Here is a 16,219-nt window from a genome sequence, read left to right on the forward strand (position 1 = left end):
TTCCGTTGATCTGTATGCCTGTTCTTGTGCCAGTACCAAGCTGTTTTGATTACGGTGGCTTTGTAGTATAACTTGGAGGAATCACAATTCCAGATATCAAGTTATACTACAAAGCCACCCTAATCAAAACAGCCTGGTACTGGCACTAGAACAGGACTCCGGAGGAGGAGGGGAAAAGCCACAGAAGGTGGAATTGGAAAAATGGGCGGGTTTGAGATGGGTTTTCTGTGGAATGTAAAGCTGCTGCGTTTGTTGAACAGAATGAGACAAGGCTGTGTCCTGCAAGTCTGATCCTCACTAAGGGGGAAGAGCCGAGTATGTCTAGATGAAGCTGCAGAATTTCACTTCATACATGTTTGAGTTGCCGGGGTTTTTTCTATGAGCACCTGTCTCTAAGACATGCCATGTGGGGTGATGGCTCCTCTGGGAAGTGGGTGAGAGGGACAGGGGCACGGGTGGTACAGAAGGTGATGTTAGCTTTAATGACAAATTGTCCGCTGCTCTGAACTCTGGGTAGGAGGAGAACCAGAGGCCTGTTATGTTATTGTTGTGTCGTCCTGCCGCTGTGAGAGCCCGTGTGCTTCCGCCCCAGCAGCCCCACCTTGAGCTTCCCAGGCACGTGGTTGGAAAGCGCTCCTTCAGATGAAGCGGAACAGCCATCATGGGCTGAAGTGCACGTTTAATAAAGCCGTTGATCACGTTTTAGTCTATAAGTTATCTGTGAAAACAAAATAACCCACACCTTTTTATTTTATCACTTATTTATTTATTATTTATCTATATTTTAAAAATCCACATCGTTTTAGAGTCGTCAAGAGCCAGCTATGAAAGCAAAGTCAGTGTTTTAGGTAGTGCAATATTTCCAGCTGCTGAAGAGTGATATGAAATGACAAACTACCCCTCCCCGGCAAGAGAGACCCAGAGCTGATGCTTGGAAACTACCACCCTCACCCAATCCCACACAGGATGATTCTCAGGTGATGAAAATCAAGATGGGGTCCCGTCTCTTTGCACAAGTTGACAGTTCTATGGACCCTAGCATAATGCGCACACCTGCTCAGTGTGCACACACACGCTCATCAGACCTCTGGAGGAATGGAGCATTTAAAGAAAGTGGCAAATCCATAAAATCAGAGGTTACTAACAAATCTTAAATACTGAATTCCTGTTTGCAAATTCCTTGCTGTCTTTCCATCAAAGTAAAATACACACTGGCCTCCAGGGGCTCAGCACAGTCAGGCCTGGACACTGATGGGACACGGGCACCCATCTCCACAGAAGCTATGGAGACAGGTCTCGCCCACTTTGCCACCAACCTGAAGGTTCTTGCTGGAAGGTGTTTGCTGCTTGGAAGGGAGCTACAAGCCCAAGCCGCTCCATAGAGCAGACGAGGGACCAGGCACTCCTGGCTTCTATTCTGGCTCAGTCTCCGTGGTGGCGAGACTGAAGGGGTGTGATGAGGTGGGCAAGGGTGGATGGTTGTCAGCCTAGACCACTGACACGGCCTTTGCCTCAATTCCCTGGATCTAGAGTCCAGTTCTCATGATAAAGGTGAAGAATGAGGACACAGGAGCACAATGGGTTGACAGAAAAAAACCCCCAGTAAAACAAAGAAACCAACCAGGGGGCCGTGAATTTCCTGAGACTCGTGAGCTGAGTCAGTGCAGAGGTCTCTCCCGGGTTCCCTGTGCTGAGGACAGAAGGGGGCGAGACCCAAGTTTCTTGGATTTTACGATCTGAGTAAAGCCATGCCCAGAAGGACAGGACCTTGGCTAAGATTTGTTTCCTCCTACTTAACAGGCGGGCAAAGAAGCAGGAGGAAGGCAGCTGCTCCTGGGAACCAGGAGGCTTTGGGTAACAGCCGCACCTTCTAGAAATGGAGCTGCTCTTGGGGCCAACTGGTGTTTTCTGGCAAACCCAGGATGCAGTGTGAACGCACTTTCTGGAACATGCCAGTGGAGGCGCCCTAGCAGCTGGCCTGCTGAGGACTCAGCATCTGAGACCAATGGGAGCAGTGCCCAAACTTCTGTGCTCATGACCTTCCAGCAGGCACCTCTGCCTCCCTGGGGAGCAGGTGGTCTTGGCCGTCTGGAGGTCTGGAGAGAGGCTGCTGGGGATGGGCTGGAGGCAGAGACTGTCGGATGCATAGAGGCTACCTGAGTAGTTTTCAGAAACAGAAGGAGTGTCTCACGCGTATTAGGCTTCGTGCACACAGGCCCAGGTCACGGAAACCAGCCTGGGGCCTTGGCGTGCCTGGGCCTTGTTCATGCACAGCGCACTCAGGAACGTAAGGAAAGAAAGACTCACAAAAGAGCAAACTATAAAAAAGAGAAGCCCCTCCACAGTTGTGGGCCTGGGCTTCCGGCCACTGGGAGTACCGAGAAACGACCGATGCTGGCGGAATCTGGAGGTTTATTTCCGACCCCCCTTCCATTAGTGTCACCTGGAGAATGTTGTGTAGAGTCGCACGTGCGTCCCAAGTTCTTGAGGCCACAGGGGAGTCTCATGGCTATAGGGAGGGTCTGAGGGCCGCAGTCACCTGGCATGTTGGTCTCGGGCCCAGGGGCACGCTGCCTCCTGGAGCTGAGGTCCTGGTAGGCAGGAGTCTGTGAGGCAGGCGGCCGGCACCGGGAGCTAGGACAGCTCGAAGCCCGTGTTCATGCTGATGGCGTAGCGCAGCTTCTCCCGCAGGACGCTCTTCTTGCTGTAGTTGGGCAGCTTGAGCAGGTTAAAGCAGGTGGAGGAGGTGGGCAGGCGGCCACCTGGCTCCCGCTTGCGGATGGTGAAGAAGCCCCGGAGGACGCTGCCCAGGGTGTCCCCAGTGTCCTGCAAGCACACAGCACAGCCTCGGTTGGAGGTGCCTAATGGGAGGACCTGGGTGCTGAGCGGGATGTGCTGCACCGCCCTGGCGAGGCTGGGCCTGTGAGTGTGCACTCCACCACCAGGGCCGGCCCCACACCGAGGACAAGCCTCGAGAGGAGTGCACAGAGCAGCCCCGCTCCTCGGGCAGCACAGGGGACTCCTGGGTTAAGGAAGCGCCAGGAAATGGGGCCTCTGGGTAACGGCTAATTGTTGAGTAACCAGTTTTCAAAGAGCCAGTATACAGTGGAGATGCTTTAGATCCCCAAACATTCTGAGTGCAGCCTCACGCTTCCTCCCCGACCTTGCCAGTGCTTGGCCTGGGCAGACTAGCTTGGGGCAGCCTCCTCCAGCAAGGGGGCTCGTGTCCCACGGGGAGGATCTGGAGCCCAGACTGCAGCATCCTGAAAGGCGTGGCACTCAGAGGCCACCAGGCTGCAGGAGTGGGGGGAGGGCGGGAGGGACACTTAACAAGGGCTACTCTTTGAGCACCAACCCCCTAAGGCATTCATTCTCTTTAGAAAAGACAGGAAACAGAGCAGCCTGCCCAGCTGTGTGGCCAGCAGGTGGAGGAGTTGGCATTCAAACCTGTGCCTGTTCAGTCCCTAGGCCCATGCCCTCACCCTCTCCCACACTGCCTCTCAGACCTGGAGCCTGGCAGAGCAGCGGCGACTAAAAACACCTCCAGCTCCTCCTCCCTGAGGGAGGAAGGAGGACCAACTGAACTGAGGCAGCAGGGTCAGCCTGCTCCCAGGAGAACAGCGAACCTTCTCCCCGGCGCCCAGGGGCTTGCCCTGCGGGGGGCATAGTGCACAACCCTCCCCAGCCGTGGTACCTGGTCATCTGACACTTCGACACAGCGAATGGAGAAAGGAGGCTTGAGGTAGGCGAATCCCAGGAGCGGGGGCCTGGAGCAGCTGGTCACAAACTGCAACACAAGGCGGGTCAGGGGACAGGGGGGGCTGGCGCTCCCTCAGTCTCTCACTGCTCCAGTCACGGGTCAGTCACTGCTGTTCGGCCGACAGGACGGGTCACAGAGGGCACATGGCCCAAGGACTGGGACGCATCTCACATGTCTCTTAAGGGCTGGTCTCAGACTAAAACGTGTGAAATCCACGCCAGTGGACATGACTAGCCATTGAGGGAGTCTGGTGGAGGATGTGTGGAGTTCAGGAACAGAGAAACTCCCACCAGGGGAAGGGTCTCCGGTGGGACTGTCACATTTTGAACATTACAACTTTAAAGACACCAGTACAGGAGTCCTGGTGAATGCCAGCCACTCTATTTGCAAAATATACACTAACCGCCGCCTACTTGATGGTGCGCATTTTACTGGGACATTGCATGTGTGGTATTGTGTGTTCAGACTACTGAGAAAAAAGCTACACAGAGGTAGTCCCATTTCTCCAGAGGTAGAAATGGAGACTGTTTAAATCCTACACTGTAGAACAGATTGTCTCTAGTTTCTTAAGGTAACAGCACCCTTCACTTCTATAACGACAGGAAAGCAGAGAGGCATGAGCAAGGCCAGCACCAGCAAAGGGGCAGATGGAGTGCGGAGCCCAGCAGGCAGAGCATGCCTGTCCCTGCAGAGGGTCCGCGCAGGCTCGCCTCACCTCGAGGCCCTCCCGGTTACTGCCTGACCTGCCGTGTAGGCCCGCCGATGGGACGGCATGCTGATGACAGGAGGTCCTCTTGATCACGTCATTTCCCCCAGTGTAAGTTATTACATCACCTGGCCTTCTAGATTCAGGAGAACATCTACGTATGCATGCACGCACGTCTAGGTAACATGCACAGTACCTTCAGAAACATGGCTCTCTCGTTGGGCGTGAAGTCGGAGGCCAGAATATCCCAGAGCCAGATAATGACCCTGTGACTTCCATGAAAACCACCGTAGTACACTGTGTGCTTCCTGAAAACAATGCAGACACAGCTCAGTCACACACACACTGGTAAGCCCGGATTTAGACACGCACTACTAACTACCAAGTCCTCTGAAAGCCAGAGTTCATGCCTTAATAACCCCATGTCCCTGGAAGCTAACGGGGCCGAGAGTTCAGGAGCTGGCTGCTCCAGAGCAGAAGCCAGCGGGAGGTCCTGCAACTAGTCCCGAGAACCTCAGAGAGCCCAGCGGTCCTCAAGGTCGTCTTCGCTTCGGTTTCTAGGCACACAAGTGGTTGGGCTTTTATTCCCAGCAGTTTACCCCGTGAGCGGGGAGGAGAGTATTGGAGATGGGCCCTGAAATAACTCCAAAGAGGACCCCGCGAGGGGGCCGCTTGCTTTCCAGGCCTAAGAACTTGCCAGCTCACTCACTCCTTACTTCAAATCCTCCAGGTCAATCTCAGCGTTGTCACCGGAGATGAGACGCTGGAGCTCAGGGGTTGAGAACATCCGGATCCACTCGGGTTTGATGATAGAACGGAATCCGCTGATGAGGGCAGCCGTCTGGTTTTTGATTTGAGTGTGCATTCGAAAGTGTGCCATCAGATGGATGTAGCTAATTCTGTTGCCGACAGAAGAAAACAATGGAAATTAACAGGATGGGGGGCTGTTCCCAATGGGCTGGAAGATGAGTTAGGTCATTTCTGTTTCATTTTACAGAAACACAAAAAGCACCAGGACATTTCACCAGAACAACCAGATGATGACGACGGCTCTCCTGAACGGTACACTGCGTGCCCAGCGCATTACCTCATCACTTCTCCAAAAAGAACCGCACAAAACAGTGGGCCATTCACCAGGATAACACCCCAATGTGTCAACACTCAAAGCAAGACATTCTCCAGGTAAGGAGAGGGCCCTTCTTGGTACAAAGGGTATTTTTCCAGTCTTGTTTTTAATTTCATCCTTTGGACATACACCAATTGAGATGTAATGCAGTCCTCCACTAAGCTTTAAAGCAGAGAAAAGTTGCTTCATGCAGAAACTTCCATTAAAACCTTGCTCATCTGGACCAAGAGCGAGGCTGTGCAAAGGTGAGGCCTCAGAAAGTTCTGGTCTAAAGCAGCTGGCTCACGTTCAGTTTCAACTCGGACGTCAGGGCACTAACCACGGTTCCAGCAGATGGTCTCCTGGATCTGATTTTATGAACACAATGGCCGCATGTACAACATACAATGTACTACAACTGAACAGGTTAAATACATCCCAACAGGCTTGCTAGCTTGCTGATTTCTTAGCAAGCATGTACTCAGAGGTGAAAGAACCTGAGCCCAGCCCACACATAATTCTCAAAATTCCAATAAGTCCAGTGCAAATAAACGTGTTCCCCGCAGCACTCAGATCTGAGTGCCTGGCAGTGAAAACAGCCTATTTTAAAAACTATCCAGCGGCAAACCTGCACATCAGTACACTTCAAGATGACCTTTTCTACTACTGTGACTCCTTTCCTGGACTCTTTGTAGCCGGTTACTAATTCTGTCCCATTTCACCAAAGAAAGAGAGGGACTCTCCCATTTCACACCTCGGAAGTGCAGGACCCAGCATCCCCTGAAGGAGGAGAAACGGGCACCACCGGCCTCGCAGGATAGGCAGCCTGCAGCACTGCACCGCTCTCGCCCTGAGGTTTACACTGAGGACGTGGAAGAGCGCGGGAAAGGACTTTCTCCACAGGAGTTTCCAAGGCGGGGCAGGAACCTCACGCAACACAGGCTGCATGGCCCCACTTTGGTTGTTATACATACAACTCCTACCACCACCCTTGTGCCCTCATGTCTGGCAAAAAAAAAACCACCAGACTGAGGGCAGCTGGCTGTGTGTGACGTGTCACCTAGTCGATGATGGTGGCAACCACTGCTCTCATTCACTGAGGCCCTCCTGTGACCCCGACACCCTGGAAGGTCTTCTACACGCGCTCTCTCCTGGGAAGCCCTCTGCAGGATGGTGAGAGTGAACACAGGGGCTCCAGACAGTTCCAGGCTCTGTTCTTTCTCAGCTGTCAAACTAACGCCCCAGAGGCAAGTCCAACTGGTGCATCTCAATGCTGACGAGAACTGGGTCTGTGCTGAATGAAAGCTCCCAAGCATGAGGCTGGCCGAGCCATCCCAACCAGAGACGCGATGCTCAGGACGCCAGGCTGGAACGTGCATCTGGTCCAAAGGCCCCACCAGGTAGGACCGAGCTCCCACGTGTCACTGAGGAGAGTGACACTCAGATTATAGTTCAGATGCTCAGCAGAGCCTGGTGGCAGGAGAAGACGGACAGATTGACAGACAGGCCTACTAGTATATCTACCCCTCATGCCAGGTTCTAGTTTTAATCCGGTGAGAACAGGCCGGGTGGAGACAGTGCATTGAGGGATCTGGCTTCTAGGGACCAAAGAAGTTGACATTCATGACAGATTCCTGAAAGCCTGTTATCTGTGACGACAGCTGCCGGGCCTCAGAAGCTCCCCATATCTGAGACCTATCTGCTGCATCTGAACTCGCCGCTGTGTTCTCAAGACTGGGCTTTCTACAACCGCCACGTGCTATCATTCCTACACGATCTGCCCCTCCAGGTGCCTTCTGCCTCGGTGCCCTCTGGGTTCCGGACTGCGTGCCCGAAGGGCCCAGAATCCCTCTGTCTGCACTGAGGGCCATCGTTCGAGTCCTAGGAACACTGCCTCGGGCCTCAGAAGTGCTGCTGCAAACAACAAATTGTCAATTCTTATTTTGCACATCGAATTTAATACGATTTTGGCCTAGGAACTGTAACCATTATAAGTTCCATTATAATATTTATGGCTTTTCTACTTCAATGTATCTTAATAAATTCTCAAAGTAAGCCCGGAGAGCCAGAATGAAGTCTTCTCAAGTGATGACCTTAAAAATCGAATTGCAATACTCACTTATTTTCATTTGTAACAGGAATGGTCTTCCCTCCAGGAATCAGTTCATGGCAAACGAGCTAGGAGGGAAGAGGGGGAACAATCACTCGAGAGGATTCTAATGGGGAGAAAGCCTCCTGCAGACAAAAGGGCCAACACCCACGTCCGGAATAACGACAATAAAATGGGACATGTTTGGGAACAACCATTTCCACAAAACGCCTGGGCTTACACATCAGCAAACAGACCCTACACGATCAATAAGAAAGGTTTTTTCTCCTGCAAAAAATAAAAAATAAATAAATAAAATGATGTGGGTGCCAGGGAGAAAGATCTGGAAGGCCAGCCATATGTTACCAGTGGCACTCTTCGGGCACTGCCACTCCAGGCGGGTTTCATTTTCACCTGTATGCTCACGTTCTAGCTGATATTTGGTTGGGAGTCTGCATTATTTTTATAGTCAGGAGAGGAAATTAAGACTGTCAGGAAGAAGCCTCAAAATCTGATGAAAGATTTGGAAACTACAGAATCAACTGCTTTCCTCAACGTCAAGAACTTCAGTGGGCCACCTAAAGAAATCAAAGAGTGCATCGTTTTCAAGCTAATTTAAATAGAAATTCTGTTAATATAACAAAAGATGTGGACAGTTTGGGAAACAGTGACCTCTGGGGCCAATGCTGTGTACATCATAGGGCACACCAAAGGTTTTAAAACTAAAAGGGCCCTTTGGAGTCGCCCAGCCTGGCGTTTCCCACAAAGGGTCCCAGGGAACCCCTGCCTGTGAGCTCTGACTTGAGAATCACTCCATGAGATGGCATTCTCTCTCTGAAAGAAGAGTTCTGTGGTCACATGCGCTGGGATTCTTCCTCACAGGCTTCTCTGAGCCCTCAGGTGCCAGCCTGCTTGGCGGCTCTTCAGGAGGAGGGCAGGGCACGTGGGCACTTACAGAGCACCCGGTGACACTGGTCCCAGCGAGGGCTCACACTCGGCAAGCGGCCCTTTGAGAAAAGGAACCTGTGGCGTGGGGAGACGGAGCGGCCTCTCTGAGGCTCCAGAGCAGCCCCGCACCCGAGCTCACGGTTCCTCCAGAGCAGCCCTCGGACCACATGGGCGGGGCGCGTTCAGGTGTCACTGGGACACCCTGGAGGGGCCGGGGCACTTCCGAGAAAAGCCGAGAACTCGGGGAGGAAACAGCTCTGCCCCACTATTTCAAGGGTCTTTTTTCTTCCTGCTCTGCTCTTTGTGACGAGTTGGGATGGGGACAGGAGTCTGCTAGAGGCACGTCTTCTCAGAGCCTCCTTCCCCCTTTCTAAGTCACTGTCCTCATGAGTGACAGCTAATATCACCATGGCAACAAAGAGCAACGTTACAAATGGAGCTATGGCTTCAATTAGGAATGACCCAGAGCCAGAGGTCTCAGCACAGCGAGGGGTCTCAGCACAGTGAGATCGAGCAGGCAAAGGCCAGGTCAGCTGTAATGGAAGAAGATCCCCCTCCCCCCGGCAAGGTGGGACAGGAGAACTAGCACGGAAGCCAGAGGAAAGAGGCCGGACAGACAGACACTCTGTTTGGGGACCGTTGGGGAAAGCACCAAGGGCAGGGCAGGCCTCAGGAAGCCCAGAGGGACAGAAAGAAGACTTCAGCCCCAGAAGTCGACCTACCTGCCCCATGACGTCTTCATCGTACGACAGCGTCAGGCCCAGGTCGGAGATGTCCCCATCGTAGCGCTAAGACGACAGGGAAGGGAAAGTGTTGGGACCCAGCAGGGCCATGTCCTTGAAGAAGTGACGCTCCTACAGGCCTGCTTAGGCATCGACTGCTGTGGCCACTGAACAGCGGGAAGCAAAGGAGACAGCCACGCGTCCCCTCGAGGAAGGAGGCCCTGAGAGGCAGGGTCCTGAGGCACGAGGGGCAGGGAACCTCATCCGCCACACCCACCCTGCGGGGCTTCACTCACCGGTGCCTTCCCGCCAGCGCTCAGCTAAGCCCCGCCTGTCCGCACTGACCTTAATGGAGGTGAGGTTTTTGTAGAACTCCGAGTCCAGGGAAGGCAGCTCGTCCACGGAGCTATAGAAGACACTGTGGTGGTGCCCGAGCAGCTGGCTCAGGAAGAAGGATGCGAAGGGCACGTCCACCACGATCCCCTGGGGGAGGAGACAAGCTCGCCACCGCAGTCTGTCCAGAGTCCGCCCCAATCATCCCATCAGGGGCCGCTCACGCCGCAGAGGCACCAGAAGCGTCTCCAGGCACTTCCGGAATTTCCAATCTGGACGCTACCTCCCCATCACTAACAAACCCAACCAAGTCCCCCATGGGGACATCTCAGCATGGTGGTATGGACATAGGCTTTGGAGCCACACCGCTCAGGGATCAAACCGAGCTCTGCTGCTGCCCGGCCACGGAGCCTCGGTTCCCCACCTGCAAATGGGTGACAGCGCAGCCTCCCTGCTGTGACATTTGGGGAGCAGGCTGTGGGACCTCAGAGGACACGCTCCTGCCGGAGGCAGAGCAGGGCAAACAGCGGGCCCAGTGCCCCCATTTCTTTCATCTGCACTATTATTGTTGCTGGAGAGGGAGGAGACAGAGACGAGGCCCAGGAAGTTGGGGAGGACATCACACTACCCCTCACCCTTCAGCAAAGCGAAGGGCAGGTTTAGGACTCAGGATGGCCTGGGTTCACATCTGCATTCTACCCTTAACGAGCGATGAGACTCTGGATAAGCGCCTCCTCGAGCCTCGGTTCTCTCGTCCTTACACAAACAGGACAGCGGCGGCCACGCTGTGGGGATGCTGAGGATTCAATGAGCAGCACAGGAAAGTACAGTATCTCTCTACAGTAATCGGGTTCCTGTCCTTCCTTCCTGACTTTATCCTAATGACAGGCAGTTGACACGGCTAGGGCTGATCACATAAATGCATACAAAGCCGTGTACTTCCCACGTTTTATCTTCTTCTCCAGTCCGATGCTCCTTCACGCGCCTACCTCATACACGGCCTTCCCCAGCATCTTGCCCACGAACTCAAAGAGCTGCAGGTAGTTCTCGTGGATGTAAGAGGTGGGCGAAGGGTAGAGTCTCTCGTCCCCACTGGTTGTCTGCGAGGAAACAGGTGGACAGAGGCAGGGAGGTGAGGCCTTGTGTCGAGAAGCCCAGCCCTTCGCGTCTCGTGGCGCCTCAGTGTGGCGGCTGGCAGCCCCGCTCCCTCCCCTGGAATACCTTGAACAGGTTGAGTGCTGGGTCAAACACCCTCTTGATGATCTCTTCCAAGAACTCCTTGAAAACACCGTCTTGATCGATCCCTGCCTCGTCCACCCCGAGGTCATTGACAAACTTCACGCGGATCACGCCCTTCATGGCGTGCTGGGACAGCTGCCGCAGCTGCTCGTAGCCGTCCTGCCGAGGGCAGAAGTGCAGCCCATTAGGACCCCGAGGCCCGCTGCACACTCAGGGCGCCCCCTAAGGCTCTCCTCCCTGTGGGAAGCACTCCAGTGTAATAGACGTGTGAGTCAGCGCGCAGTTCTCACTGGTTTTTAATGAGAGCCTGGTCAAAGGAAAACTCATTTTGTGGGACGTGACTTTACCACTCTTCCCCAAGGGGAGACTGCCTTCGAGAGGATGCAGAGCAGCGAGACAGGAAACTAGACAAAAGGAGTCACAACAGGCTCCCGGCCATCAGACAAGGGATGAAAGAAGCCTGGACCAGATCTCGCCCTCTCTGTTTTAATGCTATGAGGATCTCCTAGCTCCTGGTAAAAATCAATCAACCACACTTACAGACAGACAACTAGAAGACTAAAATACCCTCCACCTCAACTCCTGGTACCTCTCCCCAGATCATGAAAGGCCTCGTGAGTCATGCTGAGGAATTTAAACATCCAAAGGGCGGTGGGGAGCCCAGGACTGGTTATGCCAGGAGCAACATGGCTGGCTTTCTGTCCTAGGTCTCTCTGTTGGCAGCAGAGCAGATGGCTGGCAGACCCCGACCCGGGGACGGCAGAGGTGGCTTCACTCTTCGGGGCCTTCGAGGCCTGATATCCATAACCCTGCTGAGAATCTGAATTTCTTTGGCCTTCGTTCTGCCACTGGCGGGTGAGGGGACAAGCGGGTATCTAAGCCTCCCAGGTCTGCAATGCTGAAGTGCCAGCCCCGTGCACCCTGGTGAGGGGATGCCTTCCTGGAGGACTAACCTGGACGCCTAGCACAGAAGCCCCGCCTTCAACACAAACCACAGCAAAGGAAGCGGACAAAAAGCCTGGGACATCATGAGTCTAATGTCAGCTTTCTGATGCCCCCTCGTGTCCAAATCGAGCAAAGGCCCCGGGGCTCTCATGTTCTAATGATAAGACCACCAGATTGTAACACTGCTAACGAATAAATGACCCTCCTCCCTCTTCATTCAATAGGAAGGCCAGTGATCAGTTTCATGACAAGATATTTCTAATGGGACGGGAAGAGGACAACAGACTTTGCCTAAAACCTGAGACAGACACCCCTCCTTTTTCATCCCTTTGGGATGCATTTTAAAACGCAGCCTCAGGTAACCAGGACATCAAGTGACGGTCCCAAAAGCATTGACACCTGAGAAGGGAGTTGGGGACTCTGTCACTCTCAGGAGACGTGAGAGTCTCTACCAGCCAGACTTCCCGTGGGTGCTGGTCCCACTGGAGGGAGGGGTATGATAGGGGCTGAGAACTTTGAGACAGGAGAGGTGCATCCAAAGAAAATGCTGGAGAAGTGAGTTTCTGTTACGCAACTGGGCGTATTCTTCTCTGAGGTCGCCAGAGTGGTAACCTGGATGCTGGCTTTGACTGCGGTGGGCCACTTCCCTTGCACCTCATCAGTGTGTGTCTACAAAGACCTTCTGGCTCTGTGGTAACTGCAGCTCCCAGCATGGCTCAGTGAACTTAACCCCTACACTCCAGCCTCCACGTTCACAGTTGGGAGTGTGGGCCAAGTGCCTGCCAGGACAAAGGGACAGACAAGATGTTCTGCACATCGCACTTCCTGTCCTCATATAGAGGCACCGAGTGTTTGATGCTCTAGCCAGGGGCCCTCCTGGCGAAAAAGAGAAGAAACCCTGTTTAATCAAGCAGCTCTCAGAGCAGGAAGCAGGACAGATGGCCCCTTCCTGGCTCCCAGAGCCTCAATTCCAGTGTCATTAGATGAAGGAGTGACAAGAACAGTTCAGAGGCAACAGGTTCACCCGCTGAAACGCCTACCCTCCACAGAGCACACTGCTTGTGGGCTTCTCACCTCCAACATTCGGGACCGCCGGATAGTGATGTGGGTGACGTGAGGGGAGGCAGAGCTGGTCTCCACAAGCCCCAGTTTCTCCTTCTCCTTGGTTACCATGTTTCGGAACAGGAGAACTCTCTGAAACGAGCAACGGTGAGACCAGAGACTGGGTCAATGGCTGATGAGTCCCTAAAACACACTGTACGAGATTCATGGCTTTTAAGCCATTTGAGAAGCAACTGCAATGGGACGCTTCCATAAGTTAAAAGTGACTTAAGGGAGCAGGAAACCTTCCCCAAAACACTCTTGGAATTAGAAATATAGCTTCTTCCCTCCTCCTACATTCCCTCCAGTCAGACAGTCCGTCTGTCTGGCTCTCCAGCAGCACTGCATTCTCTCACTCGAGGCCTTTAAACACTGCCCACTTTCGCCTGTGCTCTCAACCCCTTTTTGGGCTCCCCCAGCATCCAACCCTGTGGCACACACCCCACTCTACACTATGGACTGCCAGTTCATAGTGTCTTCAATCCCTGTACCCCCAGGACTTAGCTTCATGCCTGACACAGAGTAAGATCCAGTCACAGTTTGCACTGCTGAATGAGTGAGCGCGCTTATTCATTTCCAACAGGGTAACAGAGATGGAAAGCCAGGAGCTACGTGGTGGAGCAGAAAGACGCACAGGGGCCCAGCTCTGAGTGCAACTCACGTTTTTGTGAGGAATGACATGAGGGATGTACTGCAGGACCAGCTGGGCCCGCTTCCTGTCCTTGTCCAGTTCTTGGAAGAGCACACTAGGTTTGAGATCCCTTAAAAAGAAAGGCATGGGCTTGGGATAATGAAAACGAAAAATCAACCATTCTTGGCAAACTGCATCCTGCGGGCCAAATGCAACCTGCCGCCCATTTTTTGTCACGTTTTAATGGGACACAACCACACTCATTCATTACGTGTTGTCTCTGGCTGTTTTCGTGCCACAGAGACTGGTCTGCAGAGCCTAGAATAGTCACCGTCAGGCCCTTTACAGAAACAGCTGGCCAGTCCTTCTCTAGTGCCACAACTTCAAGACTTACACAGGAGTTGACATGTCATGGATAAGACAATGTGGACACGACCTTATGTTTAGTTGTTGCAAGAGGATTCCGCAACCCCATCCCCCAAAACACCTAGCTGTAGTTTTTATCCTGCTAATTCTGATTTTTAAAAACTGCCATTTGCCTAGCATTACCTGTGGCTCAGTTCAGCTGAACATTCTTCTTCTTCCCAGTTTGGATACGAAACACTTGCTAAACGTTTCTAAACGTGACCGGGCTCTGCTGCTTTAATGAGCTCTAACCATCCTCAGGGGACGCATATTTTAACAGAAGTGACTGCTAGGTGATCCTTCCCGACAGGTGCAGGAAGAAAGGGTCTCCTTATGCAGGTGAAAGATGAAGGAGACGGACAAGTTCCTCTCTGCCCTGGGACGTGAGTGCAGCGTCCATAAACCCGCCTCCCCACCCCGGGCGCTCACTTTCGCAGCCAGTGGTCCTCGGGGGCGAAGCGGCGCCGACAGTCCCGCTCATACAGCACCATCAGCCACCCGTGGACGGACTGGAACAGCTCCAAGGTCTCGCCCTTGGCGTTCTCTGTGGGCACACAAGCAGGAGGCACCCTCAGGAAGCTGATCAGAACGGAGAACTGAAAGGACAGCTCTGGTCATCAAGGCCCACCAAGGCCTTCCCCCCCCCCCCCCTCGCTGTGAATCCTGCATGGAACCACAGAGCTGAAAGGCACCCTGGGTGTGTTCCAAGTGTCTACAGGGCTGAGTAGCTCTTGGGCACAATCACTCACGCTGCCTCCCACTAGCACGTCATCTAAGGACCCTATTAATCTAAGGAGCTTTGTACTGAACCACTGGAAACACATCAGGAGGTGCATCTTTAACCGGAAGTGTTAGCTGGCACACATTTATCTTCTCAAAGATAAAATCAACACAAAGAATCAAAAGGAGATGTGGGGCAAAATTAATCATTACTAGTAATTCCTAATACAAGCACATCCTGAAAGACATATGGGAGAACAAGACTTCTTTAACCTCACCACTGTCTTCAGAGGTCACAGATAGCGAAAAAACGCAACTTCTAATTAGGTGAATAAATGTGCATTTTCAGTTAACGTTGACAGATAATAAGGCTAAGACCCAGCTGTGTTACTGACTGACCTCCCCGCCTGTAGCATCAACTGAACAATGGCCGCCACCTTTACCTTACCTACGATTCCATCCCAGATCATCTTAAACACAAAGGAATTCAGAAAGGAGGAGATGGTGACCAGCTCTTCCAGTTTGAATGAAATTTGTTCTTCATAAACTTCAATGTCATCAAGGATCCTAAATCAGACAGAAAGTTATTCACAATTATCTACTGAGAAAAGGCAAAAAACTAGATCTGTACTTCTTAGAGGACAAAATAAGGTAATGAAATAAGTTCTATCTTTTAGAGACACTGTAAAATTTACAGATAAAGTAATGTCTAGGATATGCTTCAAAACAATGAGGGAGAGGAGAGCGGGTGGGCATACAGATGAAGCAAGACTGGCAATGAGTTAACTGTTGAAGCTGGTGATGGGTGCATGAGAGTTCATTGTACGATATTCTCTCTACTTCCTATTGACTTGAAATTGTACCCAGTAAAAAGTTAAAAATACCATTACCCCCTGCTCTGCATTTCAGCTTTACCTGAAAATATCCTAAAACGGCTCCCTTCCCTTTAGAATAGGAGTCATTCTTGGGTCACCCGTGACCCAGCAGGTCAGGGTCTGCACCAGCAGCTACAGACCCTGCTCATGCCTCCAACCTCTCACTGAGCCCTTCCCTCCATGATTCTTACCCAATCTGCCACCTACAACCCCCTGATGCCTCCTGCCAATGCTTCTAGCCTGAACATAACTGCCTAAGGTCCATTCTATCTTATAATTTTTCACCAGCCTTTGGGGGGGGGGGGGGAAGTGGAATTAAATAATACCAAATACAAGAGTAGACACCTAAGCTTAAAGAACAAAGGAACTAAATGGGACTAGCATTTGTTAATTTCTCATTGTGTGCCAGGCACTGTACTAAGTACCTGACATTCCTTTTCTCATTCACTCCCTATCACCCTGGTAATGTTATCTCCATTGCCCAGGGCATCTCAGTAAGTGGTGGAGCCAAGTTTTGCACCCTGACTCTCGGCCTCTGAAAGTTTCCCGTAAACTAACTAGCACAGCGAGTCAATGGCCAAAGCTACTTAGACCCAGAGCCAAGAAACCCCAAAAGCCACCTTCATTGGTGCTGACCCAG

At 52.5% G+C, this 16,219-nt stretch overlaps 1 protein-coding gene across 2 annotated transcripts in view; it reads right to left on the bottom strand.

The window, feature by feature from the left end:
• Positions 1–180: 180 nt before the first annotated feature.
• Positions 181–16,219, bottom strand: part of UBE3B (ubiquitin protein ligase E3B) — a 35,371-nt gene continuing 19,332 nt past the window's right edge. The window contains exons 14-26 of one of the 2 annotated variants that reach the window (XM_079762892.1): positions 15,153–15,271; positions 14,414–14,528; positions 13,610–13,709; positions 12,922–13,041; positions 10,885–11,061; positions 10,653–10,763; positions 9,676–9,813; positions 9,331–9,396; positions 7,691–7,749; positions 5,183–5,365; positions 4,663–4,774; positions 3,695–3,787; positions 181–2,826 (exon numbers count right to left, since the gene is read on the bottom strand). In XM_079762892.1, coding sequence (XP_079619018.1) covers positions 2,635–2,826; positions 3,695–3,787; positions 4,663–4,774; positions 5,183–5,365; positions 7,691–7,749; positions 9,331–9,396; positions 9,676–9,813; positions 10,653–10,763; positions 10,885–11,061; positions 12,922–13,041; positions 13,610–13,709; positions 14,414–14,528; positions 15,153–15,271 — 1,585 coding nt within the window. In that variant the 3' untranslated portion in view covers positions 181–2,634. The remainder of the gene's footprint in view (positions 2,827–3,694; positions 3,788–4,662; positions 4,775–5,182; positions 5,366–7,690; positions 7,750–9,330; positions 9,397–9,675; positions 9,814–10,652; positions 10,764–10,884; positions 11,062–12,921; positions 13,042–13,609; positions 13,710–14,413; positions 14,529–15,152; positions 15,272–16,219) is intronic. The other variant, XM_079762891.1, reaches the window with a different exon arrangement.

The sequence above is a fragment of the Cnephaeus nilssonii genome, assembly GCF_951640355.1.
Source record: "Cnephaeus nilssonii genome assembly, chromosome: 22".
NCBI classification, from domain to species: Eukaryota; Metazoa; Chordata; class Mammalia; order Chiroptera; family Vespertilionidae; genus Cnephaeus; species Cnephaeus nilssonii.